Raw genomic sequence first — 18,073 nt, 5'->3', positions numbered from 1 at the left:
ACCCAGGGGAACAAGATGTCACTAGCGCTTAAGAGGTATGCATCGAGGGAATTCCCTGCCGGTCCAGTGGTTAGGATTCGGCGCTTTCACTGCCGTGGGCCTGGGTTCAATCCCTGGTCGGGGAACTAAGATCCCACAAGCCGCACAGTGCAGCCAAAAAAATAAAAAAGGTATGCATGCATCGAGGCAGTGAATGGAGGTGAAGGAAGGGGCAGAGCTTGGGGTAGTCGGCGGAACCCTCCTCTTCCACACACACACACACACACAGGAGGCTGGTTCAGGGGGAGCAGAGGCAGCTGCCTTTATTGGGGGCCATGGGCCGGCTGGCTTCACTCAAAGGCCACGCACTTGATCTTGAAGTCGCCATCGGCTGCCAGGTAGTTGATGGCCTCCAGGTTGAGGCGGTTGGGGAACTTGAAATCGTATCCACCAGGCAGCTGGATGGTTAGGTCTGCCTGGTCGAAGGAGATGCACACCTGGGGGTGGAGAGGGGCAGTGAGCGTGTGGACCCCACAGCGGGAGCCTCGGCCCTGCAGCCACGGCCGGCAAGTCCTAGGCCCTCCCAGAGCCCTTTCCTCACGTAGCCCTGACAACAGCCCCGCTTCATGGTGAGGCCCTGAGGTTGGGAGAGGGGATGATGCTCACCAAGGATCACACAGCAGGTGACGGGAGAGAGGGGAGATGGGGAGGGAGGGGAGATGGGGAGAGAGGGGAGGTGGGGAGGGAGGGGAGATGGGGAGAGAGGGGAGGTGGGGAGGGAGGGGAGGTGGGGCGGGAGGGGAGATGGGGAGGGAGGGGAGATGGGGAGGGAGGGAAGGGGGGCAGGGTGGACCTAGATCTCTAGCCACTCAACCCAGCTCTGCCCCAGCCCACCCAGGGCCCTGACCCCACCCCCAGGCCCCAGCCCACCTCCACAACACTTCCAGGCTGGAAGGGGAAGACGGACTCCCGCTGCTCAGCCCCCCAGGCCCCGTCATCCTTGCTGTTACACACGATGGTGTTGGTGTCCCCGTGCGCGTTGAAGCGGGGGTTGAAGTGCAGGCACAGGTTGTTGCCATCTTTGCCCAGGTTCAGCACGAAGCTAGGGGATAACGGGTGGGCTTGAGGCTGCCCCCGCCCACTGCAGCCCCCTCAGACCGACCAGTCTGTGCCGCTCAGTCCACGTTAATGGACCTCACCGGGGGAACTCATGGAGCCGAGAGGCAGGAAACCTGGATTCTAGCTGTGCCCTGCCACCTCCTTGCTGTGTGACCTTGAGCAAGTCCCTGCCCCATTTGGGTCTCAGTTTCCATATCTGCACAGTGGGGGCTCCACCGGAAGTATCTCTTAAGGGCCTTGCTATGCTGACAGCCAGGACTCTTGTAGACATGAATTTGTGTCCCTGCCCGTTTGGTCAAGGTCAGAGACTCCCTCCAGATGGTGACCTCTGGGAGGGCAAGTGTCCTGTCTGTCTTGTCTATCTCTGTATCCCTGGTGCCCAGCATGATGTGTGACACACATTAGGTGCTCTGTAACCATGGGGCGAATGAACGAATAACAATAATACATTTGCTGAGTGGAGGTAACAGCAAGGCCTCCCTCTGAGGGTTTAGAAAGAATGACATGAGCAGTGCATATGAAGCGTGCGGCTCTTTATACTGTCAGCTGGTCATCAACGTGTGAGATGACCCAGCATTTCACCTCCACACAACCTCCCCCCTCCATTAACTGATTAACAAACGAGGCTCAAGGCGGTTGGTTGACTGGTCCAAGCTCACAAGGCTGCGGAGAAACTAGGCCAGCTGGCCGAATGAATGATGAGTTAAGGAAGGGCCGAAGGAGTGAAAAGTCGAGAGTGAAGAGAGCAGGATACACAGACCTCCGAGGGCGGGCAGCGAGGGTGACACCCTTTCATTCCCTCTCCCCGCCCCCCTCAGCCTCTGGTCCCGCCCACAGCAGTGGGGAGGGGAAGGCCAGCCGAGGCAGATGACGAGGCCGCAGCTGGTTTAGTTTAAGGGGGCGACAACGGTGGGGGCGTCCAGACTCCGCGGAGGAAGTGACTCACCCAGAAGACGTAGCCTCAGCAGCCGCCGACATTAACCCCGCCCCGCCGGAGGGAGGAGCCGGGCCCGGCCAGCCACGCCCCTGCCAGACGCGGGGCGGGACCCTCGAGCTCCAGCCCCCGCCCCTGCCGCCCGCCGTCGTCCCCTCACCTCTTGGCGTCCGGGGGCACCTCGCCCCGCACTCTGAGGCACTCCCCAGGTTTGAGATTCAGGTTGCTGGCGACCAGACCCTGCGCAGACAAGACCCCGCCCAGCCGGGTTAGAGGACGCAGGGTGGGAGGGTGGGGGGTCGTGCCCCCGCCCCCCTCCCCGGGAAGACCAGGCCTGCTCTGACCAGGCCGACCCGAAGGCTGAGGAACCCGGCTGCAAGTTCTAGACTCTCCTTTTTTGTGTGGTCCTGGGCAAGTCCCTACTCCCAACTGGGTCAGTTTCTTGTCTGGAACATGACTGAGGTTCTAGAAGACAGGATCTAGAAGTTTCTGCGGTTTAGCCCAGGGATTTTAGATGCAGAGTAGCCTGGGAGGTGGAGTGCTGTGCTCCATCGCCTCACTGAATAGATGGAGAGAACCAGGCTCCAAATGCGTCACACTGCGAGTTGGGGGCAAAGGAAGGTGAGTGCGGCGTCTGCCCCTCTGCTGGAGAGGAAGAGGCCTGGGGCTGGGCCATCCGCCACCATCCCCTTCAAGCTCCTCTGTGCAGAGAGGGCCAGGGGCTGGAGAGGAGACCCCTAAGGAGCACAGCTAGACCCCTTTAAGAAGGGAGAGCAGCCCAGGGCGGGAGCCTGCAACCTGGCTGGCTCGGGGTTAACAAGAGCCAGCGCAAAGCTTAACTGGTGTGAGTGGTTCCTCCTGCCAGAAACTTGAATCCTTTCCCTAGGGGCCTGCAGAAGAGTCTTGCTGCCTTCTTGCTCCTTTATCACACTCCCCACCCCCAGCTTGGAGGAATGGTTGAGCGGGAATTACCCCAGCCCCCACCTGACCAGCCTGGACAGAATCACCCGCCCACGGCTAACCCAGGCAGGCTCCCTCCCGGCAGCCTGTCTCAGATCCTGGCGACTTTTACAGCTCTGGAGCAGAGGGTGACTCTGCCCTGGCCCAGTGACAGGGACAGCTGCAGGGGGGAGGGGACAGGAGGCTCTTTGGGGGGAAGGGGGAAGGGAGAGTGGCCTGGGCGCCCTCAAAATGCCCCACTCCACCTCCAGTCGGCCACACCCTTCCCACTCCCACTTAAAGAGCTGCAGAATGTCAGCCCTTGGCAGAAATAACTGTGCTGTCAGACCCTGGAGGAATCCAGAAAATTCTTAAGCCAGAGAAGGCCTTGGGGAACCATGGAGCCCACTCCCATTTTACAGACACGGTCACTGAGGCCCAGAAAAGACACTTGTTCAAGGCCACACCACAGGAACTAGAACCCAGATCGTGATCTGCCCTCACTCTGACTGGCTGTCTGCCCCCACGCCATCTCTGGGCCTTGGGGTGGGGTCCCCATACTCACACAAGCCATGGCTGAGGAGAGGAGGATGTTCCTGGGACTTCGGGACCAGCTGTCTGAAGACTCTACTGGAGAGATGGGCCACAGCCCGCTCCCACCCTTTTAACTGGACCAGACCCGGGTGAGTCCCGCCCCCTGGATGCTGAGCCAATTGTAACTCAGAAAGGAGATGGGGGCCACGGGAGGCGGAGTCAATGGAATTTTGAAGCCAGTTCTGGAGCAGAACTGGCTTCTTAGCCACTCCCCCAAGGTCCAGGCTCCACCTCCCATTCTCTTACCCCTTCCCAAAATTATGCTGTGGCAAGGATTGAGGGAAGCCAGTGGAAAATAGTTTGAGGATGAGCTAGGCCCAAGAGTTGGCGGGAAGAGGGCCAGGGCCAGCTAGCTGAGCTCAGGGGGTCCCGCATAGAAGGCGGCTGAGGAGGTGCAGTGTCCTTCAAGAATTAGATCTGGGGTTCGTGAGGCTGCTCCCTGGCAGGGGCCAGGGCGTGGCCCGCCCTGGGCGCCTCTGCAGAGGACCCAGGACCCAGGACCCATTAACCACAAAGCCCTGGCCCCGCCTGGGCCTCCCCCGGAAGCAGAGATTGCGGCTGCTGCTCGTGCTCCTCACTAGCGCTAAAGAAAGGCTGGGCCGGTGCCAGGCTTGAGGCTGCCGCCCAGGCTCAGGGCTCAGGCCTCAGGCTTCGTTCTGCCCTCCCGAGGGGTCTGCCGGGGATCCTCCAAGAGCCCCTGCCTGACAGCCTCTGGCCTGTCCGAGAGGGTCAGGCCTGGGAGGGGGCCCAGGGTGAGCCAGGCCATGAGGGGATGGGGTCCCCGGTCTGTGCACCCCCATCCACTCTCCTCACATTTCTCCCTCTGACACCCGGCGCAGCTTTCCCTTTCCCCATCTGTTTAGCAGATATTTTACTGAGTACCTACTATGTGCCTGGCCCTGAGCTAGCCTCAGAGGATTCAAAGATGAAGCCCTCAGTCCCTGTTCTCAAGTAGCCCACTGTTGGGGCAGAATCTGGCCATGAACCTAATTAAGAAGCAGCATGATGCAGGCTCTGAGGGAAGTCATGAGCGAGCACCTTGGTGGGATGGTCCAGAATGGGAAGAAGGTGGGTCTTGAAGGATGGGTGAAGAAGCTGGGACTGGCATTCCAGTGTGGGCAAAGGCTCAGAAATGAGAAGGCACAAGTCTGGGGAACGGTGAGCATCTGGGCATGGCTGGAGTTTAGGGTGTGCTGGGGAGAGATGGGGCATGAGGGTGGGAAGCCAGCGGTACCTGGATCATGAAGGGCCTCACTGAGGGGTTTGGGCATTGTTTTATCTGAGGGTGCTGGGGAGTCACCGAAGGTTGTAGGAAGAGTGAGTATTGAGGCCAGATTTAGGCTGCAGGGAAAATCACTGCAGCAACAGAGTTGAAGGTGGGTTGGAGGGGTGCTCACCTCACACTCAGAAACCAGGTAGAGGGAGGAGCGTGGGGAGCACTGGGTGAGGTGGGGGGCTTGCTAAGAGAGTTATCAACAGGACCTGCTTCACATCACTGTCCCCCTCTGAAATCACCAGCACTGAAGAGGGAAGAAGATGTGGACCAGGGGTGACTCACATCTGGAGCAAACCCGCCCTGCCCTGCACTGCCTCCCTAGACCCCACCTTCCTCCAGATGCCTGAAACCCATGCTGGCACAGGAGGAGAGGGGCTGCCCGGGGCTGAGAGGCAGGCCCAGAGAGGTTGGGTCGCACCCCTTGCGAGCCCCTCATCCCTCCTCCTAGACCAAGCCAGCTGCCACGGAAACCAACCACAGAGCTTCACTTTTTCCTCCAGGGCCTCCCCCAAACCTCAGCATTAGGGAGGGGTGGGTGGGGCCTAGCTCCACTGCCTTTCCTCTGTGCTTCCCCTCCGAGGCCCACAGACACTCTCTGCCTGGTCAAGGAGTGGGGGCATTTCAGGAGGAGTCCAGGACCAAGGCCAGAGGTGCTTCAGACGCAGTCGTTGCTGTGACTGCCATCAGGTGGGACTGGCTGGCTGTTCCCACCCAGTAGTTGGGCTCTCAGGGCCTCAGGAGCTGCTCCTCCATTCTCCCCCCAACCTGGAAGACGGGTCCAGCACCAGGAAGTGTTTGCTGTTGGATGAGGGGCTGCTTTACTCCTCTCTAGCATCTGGCCTGTTGAGGGCTGGTAGAGAGATGGAGTGGCAGGGTGACAGGGTGTATAGGCCCCCGGAAAGGCCCCTTTGGGAGTCTGGAGACTTGGGTTCTGGTTCTAGCCCTGCCACACCCTCCCCAGGGCATCCTGGCAAGCTGCTTCTCCCTGCTTGCCTCAGTCTCCCCGTCTGTGAATTGGGGATGTGCAGCCCTGCTCTCCTGCATGAGGTTAGTACAAGGTGGAGTTCAGGTCTGTTGTACTTAATAGATGATTATTTTTTTCATAGAGTCTGAGAAGGTTTTAGCCTTCCTCTTATCTCTTCTCCCAGGCTGAGTTCACCTTCCTGGGTCAGCACTTCTGGGAGGCCTCCCTCTCACCACCCCCCTGTCCCTTGGCAGTCCCCTCCTGCCTAGGCTGCGGTGGGGAGTCTCTCCGGAGTCCAGTGTCCCCTATAACAGGGGCCGCAGTTTTCCTGAGGCAGGGACCAGGGACAAGGTGCATTGCGTGCCCCCCGCCCCCATCTTGGGGCCTCCTATTGGTGGCGCCCACTTATCTGTCAGGCCCTGTGCCCGGCGCCTCACTTTCATACATTATCTCATTTCGTCTTCACCTCCCTCCTGAAGCAGGCCACCTGGGTGAAACTTCTGCACAGGGAAGCTGCTCTGGGGCCCTGAAATGAAGCCGATGTTAGAATCAGAGAAGAGGGGCAAGTCCTGATTTGGGGGCTACCTGGCTGTGACTCTAGCCTTGGTCCTTGTCCTCCCTGAACCTGTATCCAGGCCCGGAAGGTGGGAATGTTACCCATCTTGGAGGGTAGCAGGAGTGTAATCCTCTGGCTGCTTGGAGGATTACAGGAGTGATGTGAGAGGGGCTGCACGTCCGTTCTCTCTCCTGCACCCCCCAAGGCCAAGGGCACCCACCCCAGGGACTCTCCCCCCCCCTCACTGGCCTGCCGCAGAGGTAGCGAACTCTCTGGAATTCCTCCATCCTACAGGCTGATGCTATGGGCTGGACCTTGGCTTCCACCATGAGAAATGAGCTGAGCTTGTCCAGACAGGGGATCCAGGCCAGCATGGCCCTTCCCAGCCTGCCGACTCTCCTGCCCTGCCCCCATGAAGGCTGTGCCTCCTCCAGCTGGCCGTGGTGGAGAGGGCTGCCAGGCCCACTGAGACACCATCCACACCCCCAGGCAACCTGGCTGGCCCAGCTGGGGAAAGTGTGGGTGGTCAGAGCCAGCTCCAGAGCTCCTTCATTTAATGATGCAGAGACCACCCAGAGAGCGTGGCCATGTGGCCAGGGTCACACACGGAGCTAGCGCTGCAGCCCTTTCATCTGCCGAGCCAAGGAAAGAACACTGTGGTCCGGGGATACCTGGATCTCAAAATGATCTTTTCCTCCTGCTCCATGAAGGAAGGACTAGTTGGGGGATGCCCCCAACTTCAGATACTTTTCCAGCCAGTTTGTGCTGGAGCCCACCTCCCTGCCTTTGCTTATTTCCTGGTGTTTGTCCCCCTCTGAACACAGGCTCCAGCTCGCCTTTGGGGAACAACTCCTCCTCTCGTATGAGGTCTGGGTGGGGTCCAGACCCTGTCATTCATTAGCCCTCCAGGGCTCAGGCATGAGTCTTTTTTTTTTAAACTTTTGGTGGGGGGGGAGGGTGAAATAATTATAGACTCACAGGAAGCTAAGAGTTTTTTAAAAGCTTAGAAAATATTTGAGACTTGAAGAAAAAAATGTGTTGGCCCCCAAATTCTAAGACTGAAGAGTTGAAATTAATGAATGTTTACTGTGCTCAAACCTAACACTTGGTAATCATAAAAATTGTATTACCTTGAAAACAATTTTGTGGGTTGAATTTTCTTCGAAAGTGTGCCCAGTTCTCCCTATAGGTTGGTCACTCCTAAATTAGATCCCCATAGCCAAATAATGTCTGAAACAAAAGCATAAAAATATTTGGAAAAATGTATAGCAAAAACTCCCCATAAATATATTTAATGGGGGCTGTGGGTACATTTTAATGTTTTCTATAATGTGCTTGGGACCTGTGTATCAGGAGAGTTTGGGGCTGCAAATAACAGAAATCTCAACGAAAACTGCTTGAAAATTAAGGAAAATTCACATACCAAGCAGTCTGGAGCTAGGAGGTTTCCATGGTAGGTTAATTCAGTGGCTCAATGAAATCAAAGATCTGGGTTCCTGCATGATCATGGATTGTGGCCATGTAGACAGTCCTTGCTCTTCTGCACAACCACAATACACAATTCATCCTTGCTCTTAGGACAGACAAGCTGAAGGATTTGGGATGAACTGTTTTCACATCTGCAACAGACTCTCGAATGAGTCAGCTAAAAAAATGTCAAGATACTGGATCGGCCAAAAAGTGAACGATCTTTTTGGCCAACCCAATATATACAGAGCAATGAAGCAAATCGGACAAATATGAACAACAGGGAATCTAGGTGAAGGGCACATGAGTGTTCATTGTGCTGTTCTTGCACCTTTTCTGTTGGTTTGAAACGTTTCTAAATTAAAATTTGGGGAGTGTGACATAATAAGAAATGTATATTTGGTCCATGACCCTAGTTCCTGACACAGAGTTCCTAAATCCTTTGGAATTTCCTAAGTGATATGGGTGCCTGAAAGAGCATCTTTTGTTCTAACATTTTGGTCTCTGACCCCAGTTCCTGACACAGCTCCTAAATCCCTTGGAATTTCCTGGGTGATAGGATCTTCTTTTGTTCTAATGAGGTGACTCTTGGTGGGTACCTGGATGGCTTCAGGAGGGGGGCTGGTCACCAGAAAGACCAAGCAGTGATCAGAAGCTTGTAACTTTCAGCCCCGCCCCCCATCCTCCAGGGAGGGGTGAGGGACTAGAGACTAACGATCAGTCATGCCTATGTGATGAATCCCCTCCATAAGAATCCCAAAACCACACAGTTTGGAGAGCTTCTGGTTTGGTGAACACATCCACATGCTGGGAGGGTGGCACACCCTAACCCCACGGGAACAGAAGCCCCTCACTTTGTACCCTCCAGGACCTCACGCTATGTATATGTCTTCATCTAGCTGTTCATCCGTAAGATTTATCATATCCTTTATTATATAATAAAACTGTATTCATAGTGTTTCCCGAGTTTTGTGAGCCGTTGTAACAAATGATCAGACCTGAGAGGGGAGTTGCGGGAGCCTCCGATTTATAGCTAGTTGGTCAGAGTGCCAGGTGATGACCTGAAACTTGTGACTGGCTTTGAAGTGGGGGAAGGTCTTGGGGGACTGAGCACTTAACCTGTGGGGTCTGCACTAACTCCAGGTAGTGTCGGAATTGAATTATTGATAGCTTGTAGGATACCCAGTTGGTGTCTGCAGAAAACTGGTGAGTTGCTTGATGTAGAAAACCCACGCATTTGGTGTCAGAAGTACTGTATTCTGTGGGCAGAGGAAACAGTTTGCCCTTTCAGTTGGAGTCAGAGAAGTGGGATTTGCTACAAAGGCCCTGGCTCATGGAAACGTGTGGTTTGGGAAGAGAAAGTGTGAAACAGCGCGGGATGAGGAACCTTTGATTCCTAGGTGGTCACGTGGTCACCCATGGTATGAGCAGCAGCTGTGCTGCATTGTCTAAAGGTAAACGTGGGGGAATCCCCTGGCGGTCCAGTGGTTAGGACTCCACGCTTTCACTGCCAAGGGCCTGGATTCAATCCCTGGTTGGGGAACTAAGACCCCGCAAGCCATGCATCGCGGCCAAAAAAAAAAAAAAAAATTTTTTTTTTTTTTTGGCCACGCTGTGTGGCATGTGGGATCTTAGTTCCCCAACCAGGGATCGAACCCGTGCCCCCTCCGTTGGGAGTGTGGAGTCTTAACCACTGGACCACCAGGGAAGTCCCAAAATTATGTGCTTTCTTAACTAATTTTTTTTAAAAAAGGTTAACGTTACCAATGGAATTTAGACATGGCTCCAAGTCCTGGGGAGTTGGCTTACTGATGCATAAGGAATTGCAAAAAAAGTAAAACTTACAGTCCTGTGGTTATGCTTATCTGTAATAGCTAAGATGAAATAAAAAAGAGTGCTGGGTGGGACTTTGATGCTAGACCAAGCTCAGATTTCAGTGAGTCTGAGCTTTGCCCACTGTTTCAGAGCCACCCCCAGAGGAAAAAATTATGCCAGGGACAACAGAAAGTACCCCTAAGGCCTCTGGTCACCAAGAAAGTAGTCAACATGCAGGGGTGGGGGAGGAGGGAGGTAAAACTAGGTACCTGTTGAAACCAGGGGGTATAATGTGAAGGAGTTGTTTCATTTTGTGGATTGGTGTCATCAGCTTCCTGAAATATTAGCTGGGAGTCTAGGTGAAGGCCATGTGGTATTCATTGTGCTGTTCTTAGACTTTTTCTGTTGGTTTGCAACTTTTAGAGGTCTGGAGGAAACAACCCCAACAAGCTCTTCCCATCTTTCTGAAGCAGACTCACAAGCAGAGAAATATACTGGGCCATGCTTTGCGATCACATAATGGCTGCAACCGCTTTCACACCCAAAGCCCAGAAGAGTGAGAGGATGAGAGGGATGCACCCGGAGGGTGTTGGACCACCTCATGGGGCAGCCAATAAACTCTTATGCCTTAGCCAGGTTGAGCCAAGTCTGTCACAACCAGAAGTCTCCACAAGAGCACATTTGCTCCCACTTCCTGATGCAGCCAAGCTCAGTCAAGTACTCCCTCTTCCCCAGAAGAATCATACTGAAGAGAATTTTCCAGACCTCGAAGTCCTACCCTCAGCCAGCTCACAGATGGGCACCTGCTCTGCAGAAGGCACTGGGGATGCTCGAGGCCAGCAGGGCAGACATTCACAGCAGCAGCCCAGGTGTGAAGGATGCCTGAAGTGGACAGGGGTGCGCAGCATCTCACCTGAGCTCCTGGAGGGTGAGGACCGGTCTCCCACCTCAGTCTCTACAGAGAGGGGCTGCAGCCTCCCGGAGTCAGCCAACACAAGTTCAGATCCTGCCGCAGGTGATCACACTTTCTAGGTGTGTGCCCTCATGTTTAACTCAACATCACCTTTATGATGCTCATTCCCCAAGGAGTAAAGTGGGATGAGTAATGCAAGCTTGCTGGATTTTCTGAAGGACTGAAACAGATTGGTATATAAAGACTCAGTGAGGCATAAAGTGCTATTGTGCTAAGGTACCACTGCACACAGAGAATACTCTGGAACTGGGGTGAATCATTTCACGAAGCGGGTGGGCCAGTTCCGGGGAGAGCAGGCTCAGGCAGGGGCTCCTCCCCCCGCCCCACCCTGGACACAGACTTCAACCCACAGACACTCCCACTCGCACTTTATTAAGTACGGGAGGACTGGTTACAACAGGGGTGGAGGTGGCAGGGAAGGCCCAGCCCCCATCCCCACCATCACTGGCACGCAATAATAAATAGCTGGGAGTGGGCACGGGGGAGAGGTGGCACAGCAAACGCTGACAGCACGGGGGGCGGGCCACAAAAGCCCCCCTCCCAAGCTGTGACCACCATCAACACTGGTCTGGTACCATGATCAGGGAGGGGTGGGGCTCTCAGCTACAGAAGCCCCCAGAGCCACCAAGTGGCCCCCTTTGTGGAGGAGGGGTGTCTTCAGCACTTGGACCCTTATTTATGAACAGAAATCTGGACCCCTGGCTGGTCCAGTCAGACCCAGATTGTCAAGAGGCCACTGTCTCTCAGACTTCTGGATTGTTCTATTCAGGATCCAAGAGACTAATGGGTCATTATTACCTAGGGTCCTGATTGGTCTACCCCAGACCTACGACAAGAAAGGGTCATTGTCGCTTAGGCTCCCAATTGGTCCACTCAAGACCCAAGAGCAACGAGTCACTATTACTTAGCCTTCTGATCGGTCCATTCAGGGCTCAGGACAATGATGATTCTTGGCTACCTAGACCTCTGATTGGTCAATAGGAACCCAGGGCCAGGACCCAGGAGCAGGTAGAGCCCTAGAAGCCCCAGGGAGGAGGTAGGGGATTAAGTGCTCAGGGTTGGGGTAAGTCCTCACAAGGCAGCAGGGCCCAGATTTAAACAAGTGGAGGTCACAGGGCAGGATATAAGGCCACCTGGCTGGGTCAGGCCAGGGTAAACCAGTGGCAGGGAGGGGGCAGCTTCTGGGACGGCAGAGTGCCCAGCCACTGCTGGAAGGGGGTCCGAGGGCCCTGACATCTTCCCTGGGTTCCAGCCCCACCAGGGTAGAAACTGGGGCCAGGGAGCTGGTAGCCCTTAATGCAGCTCTTGGACCATCACCTCCATCTACAGGAACAGGGTGAGCAAGGGTTGCAGCCGCAGTTGCTGGTCAGGTGGGCTCAGTCCTCCAACCCCTCCATCATGTCCGCGATGCTCTCCACATAGTAATGGGGCACGAGGTCGTGCTGGCCGGCTGCCAGGTAGGCCTGGGCCTCCTCCAGAGAGGAGACGCCTGTGAGCGTGAGCACGGTGGTCATGCCACAGCGGTGGCCGAAGAGGATGTCGGTCTCCAGGCGGTCGCCCACCATAAGTATGCGGCTGGGGTCCACGTTGAAGTGCTCTGTGATGCACTCGAACATGTAGGGGCTGGGCTTGCCCACCACCAGGGCCTGGCGGCCTGAGGCTGTCTCTACGGCGGCAGCCAGGCTCCCGGTGCCTGCAGGGACATGGAGACTCGGTCAGTGCGGGTGGCAGCGGGGAAAGCATCCAGGCCCGGAAACTGGAATTCCCATCGAGGCAGCTTGGCACAGGGGTCAAATTAGGCACTGAAATGAGTTAAAAGGCCACCTACTTCCAAGTCTTAGTGTAGGGGTTAAGGGCACAGACTCTGCAACCAGATGCCTGCATTCACACCCCATCTCCACCTTTCTTGGGCAGGCTATTTAACCTCCCTGTGCCTCAGTTTTCCCATCTCTTGTATGGGGATATCAATGGCAGTATCTCATGTGGGTATTGTAAGGCCTGAATGAGCCACTGCATGTAACCGGGCCTGGCTCAGTCAGCCCTGCGTGCGGTTCACAATTTTACCCAGGCAGCCACACGCCTTTGGGCAAGCCAACCTCTCTGAGTTTCCCTAGACTCACTGGAAAGGGGGATCCAAGTAATGCCTACCTTCAAAGAGGTGCTGTGAGCACGACAGGGGCAAATGCTTTGGAAACAGAAAAGCCCTTAACGAACAGCAGTTGTGGTCATTGCTACAAGAATGTGTGCTCCTGGCGTCGGAAACTGGCACAGCCCTTTTGGAACACAGCAGGGCACAGAAATGTTCGCACCTCTGACCCAGTCAGCCTCCACTGGGAAAGTGATCACAAGGCGAGAATTCAAACTGGAGACAAACAGCTACATGCTTGAAGATGTCCGTGGCCTCAGTAACTATAACAAGCAAAATTGTGGAACGCACCCAAGTGTTTAACAATAGGAAGACTGTTTAGAAAAGGCTGATTCCCAGCCCAGTACCATCCTGTCCCACACAATGAGTCCACTGTGCCCGTCTCAGGGGTACATCTTTGTGCCAGAATGTTCTACCTTCACTCTAATGATGAGCACATTCTAAAGTTCCAGGGGCTGTGTGGGAGCTCATGAACACCCATTTTACAGATGAGAAAGCTGATGTTCAGTGTCGTTAAGTAACTCGTCCAGGGTTGCACAGCTTAATAAGTGGCAGATAAAGGATATGCATTCAGGTAGGTCTGACCCAGACACGTGCAGGGCCAGCTTGTACTGGCTTGGGAGTGCTGAGTGTTTCATTTTCAGGAATTCTGAAATGAGTTGGTGGTTAAACAAAGCCACTATTAAAAGTCAACTTATATAAACTTAACAATCAAGTGAAATATGTTTAAAACAAAGGTAATAAATTCTCAAAACTCATCACTTCCTAATTATTTTACCATTATCTGTGCTCTTGAGGTTACTTGCATCCTAATGATGGAAATATTACAGAATGGTGTGTACATATCTTCCCTACCCCATGATGAGAAGTGACTTCATGTTGGTAGGCTGAAATCAGCCACAGTGGGGGGAGTACTTACATCACAGAAATTGGCAAAAGGCATAAATCAAGACTCTTCCAGTTACTAGACATCAGTACTCCACTGGTCTGACCCCAAATGCTCTGGGCCTCCTGTCTCCCTTCTCACAGGGGATGACACTCAACTTGATTAAGCCGAAGACACAGAAGGTGCACAAACAGGAAGAATCCTCAGCCCTGTGGCCCCCCGATGAGGAGGAGGAACTTCCTTAGGATCAAGGCAGAGCTGGCCCAGAGCAACCCTGTTGGGAAGGTCTCCCTGACCTCTGACCTAGAACTTGCCTGCTTGTTTTCCTGAGAACTGGGTAGGGAAGAAAAGCCATTTGCCCTGTTAGTTAGAAATTCCTTCCAGGATGGGAAGGGCTCAACTGTGTCACCCCAAAGTGATTTCTCAGCTCAAGAATGGTAGCTCTGGGGACTTCCCTGGTGGTCCAGTGGGTAAGACTCCATGCTTTCAATACAGGGGGCCTGGGTTCGATCCCTAGTCGGGGAACTAGATCCCGCATGCATGCTGCAACTAAGAGTTCGCATGCCGCAACTAAAGATCCTGCATGCTGCAACTAAGACCTGGCGCAGCCAAAATAAATAAATAAATAAATAAATAATATTTAAAAAAAAAAAAAGAATGGTAGCTCTGTCAGCATATTTCTTTCCTTTTTAAAATAAATTTATTTATTTATTTTTGGCTGTGTTGGGTCTTCGTTGCTGCACGGGGGCTTTCTCTAGTTGCAGCGAGGAGGGGCTACTCTTCATTGCTGTGTGCAGGCCTCTTGTTGCAGTGGCCTCTCCCGTTGCAGAGCACGGGCTCCAGGCGCAGTGTGGCACCCGGGTTCAGTAGTTGTGGCTCGCGGGCTCCACAGCGCAGGCTCAGCAGTTGTGGTACACGGGCTTAGTTGCTCCGCAGCATGTGGGATCGTCCCAGACCAGGGCTTGAACCCATGTCCCCGTCCCCTGCATTGGCAGGCAGATTCTTAACCACTGAGCCACCAGGGAAGTCCCAGCATCTTCCTTTCCTACCAGGTCGGAGCCGATCCCTCTTGGCCCCCCATGTCTCACCTCACTCACTCAGCCAATATTACTGAGGCCCAACTATATGCCAGGCACTGTGTTAGGCACTGGGAATAGAGCAGTGAATGAAACTAGGATCCGTACCCTGGGTGAGCGAGCATCCAAGCAGGGGAGTCTACGACCTTAACTCTGTCCTGAGACCACTACATCCCACTCTTCTCAACATCCTGTCATCCAAGGCTGGCATATGTTTTGCTGGTGACGTATTCCTAAGACAACAGGCATTTCTATTTGCCAGCTCAAGTGGCTGCCAGGTGGTAAATAGGTAAACACACAATTTAGGAGACCCATAGGGACTGCAGAGGGGGAACTGGGGTGAGATTAGCATTATTTCAGATTTTATGCATATTGGGGCCTTTATTAGTGTTTTTATTCCACTTTCAAAGCTGCATGATTCAGTTGTGCCCAAACAGGACAGCAGTGCTGTATTTGTTAAGCTCTGTCTCCCCCTCTTGGCTGTGGGAATGACCAGCAGAGCCGGCGGGCAAAGCCAGGTGGGTGCTGAGACCCAAGGGGTACGCGTGGGCAGGGCCTGGTCTCTCCCCAGCTCCTCCACACCATCCTTCCTGAGCCCCTGGAGGAGCTTCTGAACCCACAACCTTAACCTGAGCTTTGAGGCCTCCAAAGAAACTCACTTTGCATAGCATGGCCTAGGGCATGAACTACTGCAGCTGGGAGCCCTGACCAGCGCCCTCACCTTGGATTTATGGGGAAACTGAGACTGAAGTGGTCATGCAGCAAAGCTAAGACAGGCCTAGAACTGTAAGATTCTCAGCCTGGAACTGGTTCTGCCATGGCTCAAGCCCTGTTCCATTCCCTAGTGCCCTGTCCTGCAAGATGCCTCCTCCAGGAAGCTTTCCCAGATCTCCTCAGCTCTAGGACCTCCCTGCCACCCATCTTAATACTGTGTCTACTCCTCAATCGATTCCACCCTGCCCTCCTAGGATTCGGTATCAATCGAGTCAGTGGCCAGCAGGGAGTGAGCAATGGAGATCTGTCCCTGCCCTCAGCTTATTGACTGGTTGTCCACACACACACTCACTACTGTCAGCTAGCCTCTGCTACCATCTGCTCTTGTCTAACTTGAACCCTCCAAGATGTAGGAGCCTCACTTGCTCCTGCTTTCTCTGCAGATCTGAATTCCCAAAAGACAGCAGTGAAGAGTGCCTTGGATGGAGGGGGTGGGGTTCAGAGGTTGGGGGTAAGGTGGCCTCAAGACCCAAGTTCAGATCCTCTTGCTCTTGGGTGGCTCACTTCCCTTCTCTTAGCCTCAGTTTAACTGGGAAATCGGACAATAACTTCCATCTCCAGAGTAATTCTGAAACTAAATAACAGACACCAAGGTGCTTCATAAAGCTCTGTAATAGGAGAGGTCTTGGATACAATTTATATCATCTGAGCACCTACTGTGTAGCAGGCACTCATCCTGATCACTCTCTCCTCAGCGAAACTGTCATGGTTACTATTCCCATTTTACACCCAGGGCAGAGATGCTCAAAGGTTATGTAACTTAACAAGATTACAGAGCCCTGGAGCTGGAACTGGAACTCAGGTCAAACTCCATCCACCTTCTGTGCTCCCCACACACCTGCCTTCAACCTGCCGCTAGAAACGCCTGTTTGAAACCTCCAACGGGGGGGGGAATCCTTCCAGGCTTTGTCCCCAACTCTCCGACCTCACCCCGATGGCGGGTGGGGAAAATGACAGGAGCCCTTGAGGCTGGTTCAGAAAGGCTAGGATTGGGAGTCGGGGCCCTGGATTCCGCCTGCAACTCCTTGCGCCACAGTGGGCCTCAGTTTCCTCATCTGTCAAACCGGGACCCCACTGCTGCCCCTCACAGGGTGAGGGCTGCAAGAATTACCACATGTGGACATAAAAGCATCCTGGGCTCTTGCTGGGTGGGGACCGCCCTCACATCCCTCCTGTTCCCCACCTGTCACCTGGAGACGCCCCTTCCCCACCCCACTCCCAGGAGTGGAGGAATAAGCGCAGGCCGCCCCCTAGCTCAGTTTCCCCGCCAGCCCCGCGCTCACCGGGAGTCCGGCTGCCGTCGCTGAGCGGGTGCCACGGGTCGCGGTCGGTGGCCACCAGCAGGCAGTCGGGGTCGCGCAGGTGCGCGCAGGCCTCGCTCAGCTTAGCGAAGGAGAAGTGCTCGTCGTAGCCCACCAGCACAGCGCGCACGCGCGGGGCCGAGCCCGGGTCCTCGTTGGGGTCCCCCGCCAGGCGCAGCCCCGCGGCGCGCAGCTCGGCCCGCAGCCCCTCGCCCCCCACCACGAACACCGCGCCCTGCGCGTCCGGCGGCCCGAGCAGGCGCTGGCGCAGCAAGCGCGCGGCGCACAGCGCGGAGCTGAAGAGCTGCTCGGCGCGCAGCCCCCCGAAGCCGAGGCGCGCGAAGCGGAGGGCCAGCTCGGGCCGCGCGCGCCGGCTGTTGTTGCTCACGAACAGCGCCGCCTTGCCAGCCCGCGCCAGCCGCTCCAGCAGCTCCGGGGCGCCCGGCACGGCGCGCTCGCCGTTCCACAGCACCCCGTCGCAATCGAAAAGGACCCCCTGCGCCCGGCCCAGCACGTCGCGCAGGGCCGCGCCGCGCAGCCGTTCGCAGCGCGCCATGCAGCCGGCTGGCTGCCCGCACGCTCGCGCCGCACCGCTCTCTTTCCGCGACCACGGCGCGCTCTTCCGCAGCTGGCCGGTTCCCGGCACCTGCCAATCGGCGCTCCGGAAGGGCCAGGGGGCGGGGTCACGGCCTGGCCCGCAGCCAATGGGGGCTAGAGTCTCGGGGAGGCGCTGGGCCGCGAGCTAAGGGAACCTGGAGAAAAGGGCGGAATCGCAGCCGCCACCGAGGGAAAAGGACCAATGACGGCCTAGCCTGGTCCTTCGTCACTCCCCTTAGTTCCACTGGGCCAGTAGTCGCTGAGCTTAAGCCCTAACTAGCCTCTTGCCGGGATGGGAGGCTGAGAGACTGACGCTCCTTTTGACCAATAAGGAGTTACAAGTAGAAAATATGGCCCGCACCGCGTTCCCCAGCCAATCAGAAGCTTAAGACAGCTGGTTGCTAGGAGGAAAACAGATGCTAAAGGAGATGTTATCTTTGGGTCAAATCTCATTGCCCTCTGAACCGTGATCACACCAGTTCCGAGCGAAGTCCTGAGAAGAGTGTGGGTGTGTTGGGGAGAGAGGCACACGGTGTCCTCTCGGACGCTGGAGCCCTTGGTCTAGACCAGTGGTTCTCCACTCTGGCTGTGCAGTGGAGTCCCCAGGGAAAAGATTTTTTTTTTTCTGAGATATAATTTACATACAGTAAGATGTGTAGATCTTAAATGTACAGTTC

The 18,073-nt window shown here is 55.2% G+C and overlaps 2 protein-coding genes across 7 annotated transcripts; both read right to left on the bottom strand.

Annotated features, from left to right (window-relative positions):
• Positions 1–276: 276 nt before the first annotated feature.
• Positions 277–3,681, bottom strand: LGALS1 (galectin 1). The gene is made up of 4 exons (XM_036867543.1): positions 3,537–3,681; positions 2,193–2,272; positions 910–1,081; positions 277–476 (listed from the first exon to the last, which is right to left on the bottom strand). Exons 1-4 carry the CDS (start codon positions 3,543–3,545, stop codon positions 330–332), a joined length of 408 nt encoding a protein of 135 aa, XP_036723438.1. The 5' UTR covers positions 3,546–3,681; the 3' UTR covers positions 277–329.
• Positions 3,682–3,794: 113 nt separating this feature from the next.
• LOC118902852 (pyridoxal phosphatase) lies at positions 3,795–17,497 on the bottom strand. Of its 6 annotated transcripts, XR_005021606.1 has the most exons (5): positions 16,782–17,497; positions 11,934–12,418; positions 10,557–10,776; positions 7,492–7,591; positions 3,795–6,331 (listed from the first exon to the last, which is right to left on the bottom strand). XR_005021606.1 is itself a non-coding variant. In XM_036867541.1 (3 exons), exons 1-2 carry the CDS (start codon positions 17,353–17,355, stop codon positions 11,940–11,942), a joined length of 1,053 nt encoding a protein of 350 aa, XP_036723436.1. In that variant the 5' UTR covers positions 17,356–17,497; the 3' UTR covers positions 10,315–10,776; positions 11,934–11,939. The 6 variants fall into 6 exon arrangements, 3 of the variants coding, with proteins under 3 accessions (XP_036723436.1, XP_036723435.1, XP_036723437.1); XR_005021605.1 differs by having other exon boundaries at positions 3,795–7,591; XR_005021607.1 differs by having other exon boundaries at positions 3,795–7,591; positions 11,934–12,309; positions 16,782–17,486.
• Positions 17,498–18,073: the final 576 nt, after the last annotated feature.

Source organism: Balaenoptera musculus, chromosome 10 (assembly GCF_009873245.2).
Source record: "Balaenoptera musculus isolate JJ_BM4_2016_0621 chromosome 10, mBalMus1.pri.v3, whole genome shotgun sequence".
Lineage (NCBI taxonomy): Eukaryota > Metazoa > Chordata > Mammalia > Artiodactyla > Balaenopteridae > Balaenoptera > Balaenoptera musculus.
The sequence above is the reverse complement of the archived record's forward strand: the minus strand, read 5'-3'. Positions and strand labels throughout refer to the sequence as shown.

What these genes read in the sequence shown, in the direction of transcription:
- LGALS1 (XM_036867543.1), bottom strand. An exon ending in GTGCCCCCGGACGCCAAGAG is followed by an intron (nt 1,082 to 2,192) that starts GTGAGGGGACGA and finishes GTTATCCCCTAG; the next exon opens with CTTCGTGCTGAACCTGGGCA. An exon ending in AGCCTGGAAGTGTTGTGGAG is followed by an intron (nt 477 to 909) that starts GTGGGCTGGGGC and finishes CTCCACCCCCAG; the next exon opens with GTGTGCATCTCCTTCGACCA.
- LOC118902852 (XM_036867541.1), bottom strand. Translation starts at nt 17,355, where the DNA reads ATGGCGCGCTGCGAACGGCTGCGCGGCGCGGCCCTGCGCGACGTGCTG. An exon ending in CGACGGCAGCCGGACTCCCG is followed by an intron (nt 12,419 to 16,781) that starts GTGAGCGCGGGG and finishes AACTCATTTCAG; the next exon opens with TGCCTAATTTGACCCCTGTG.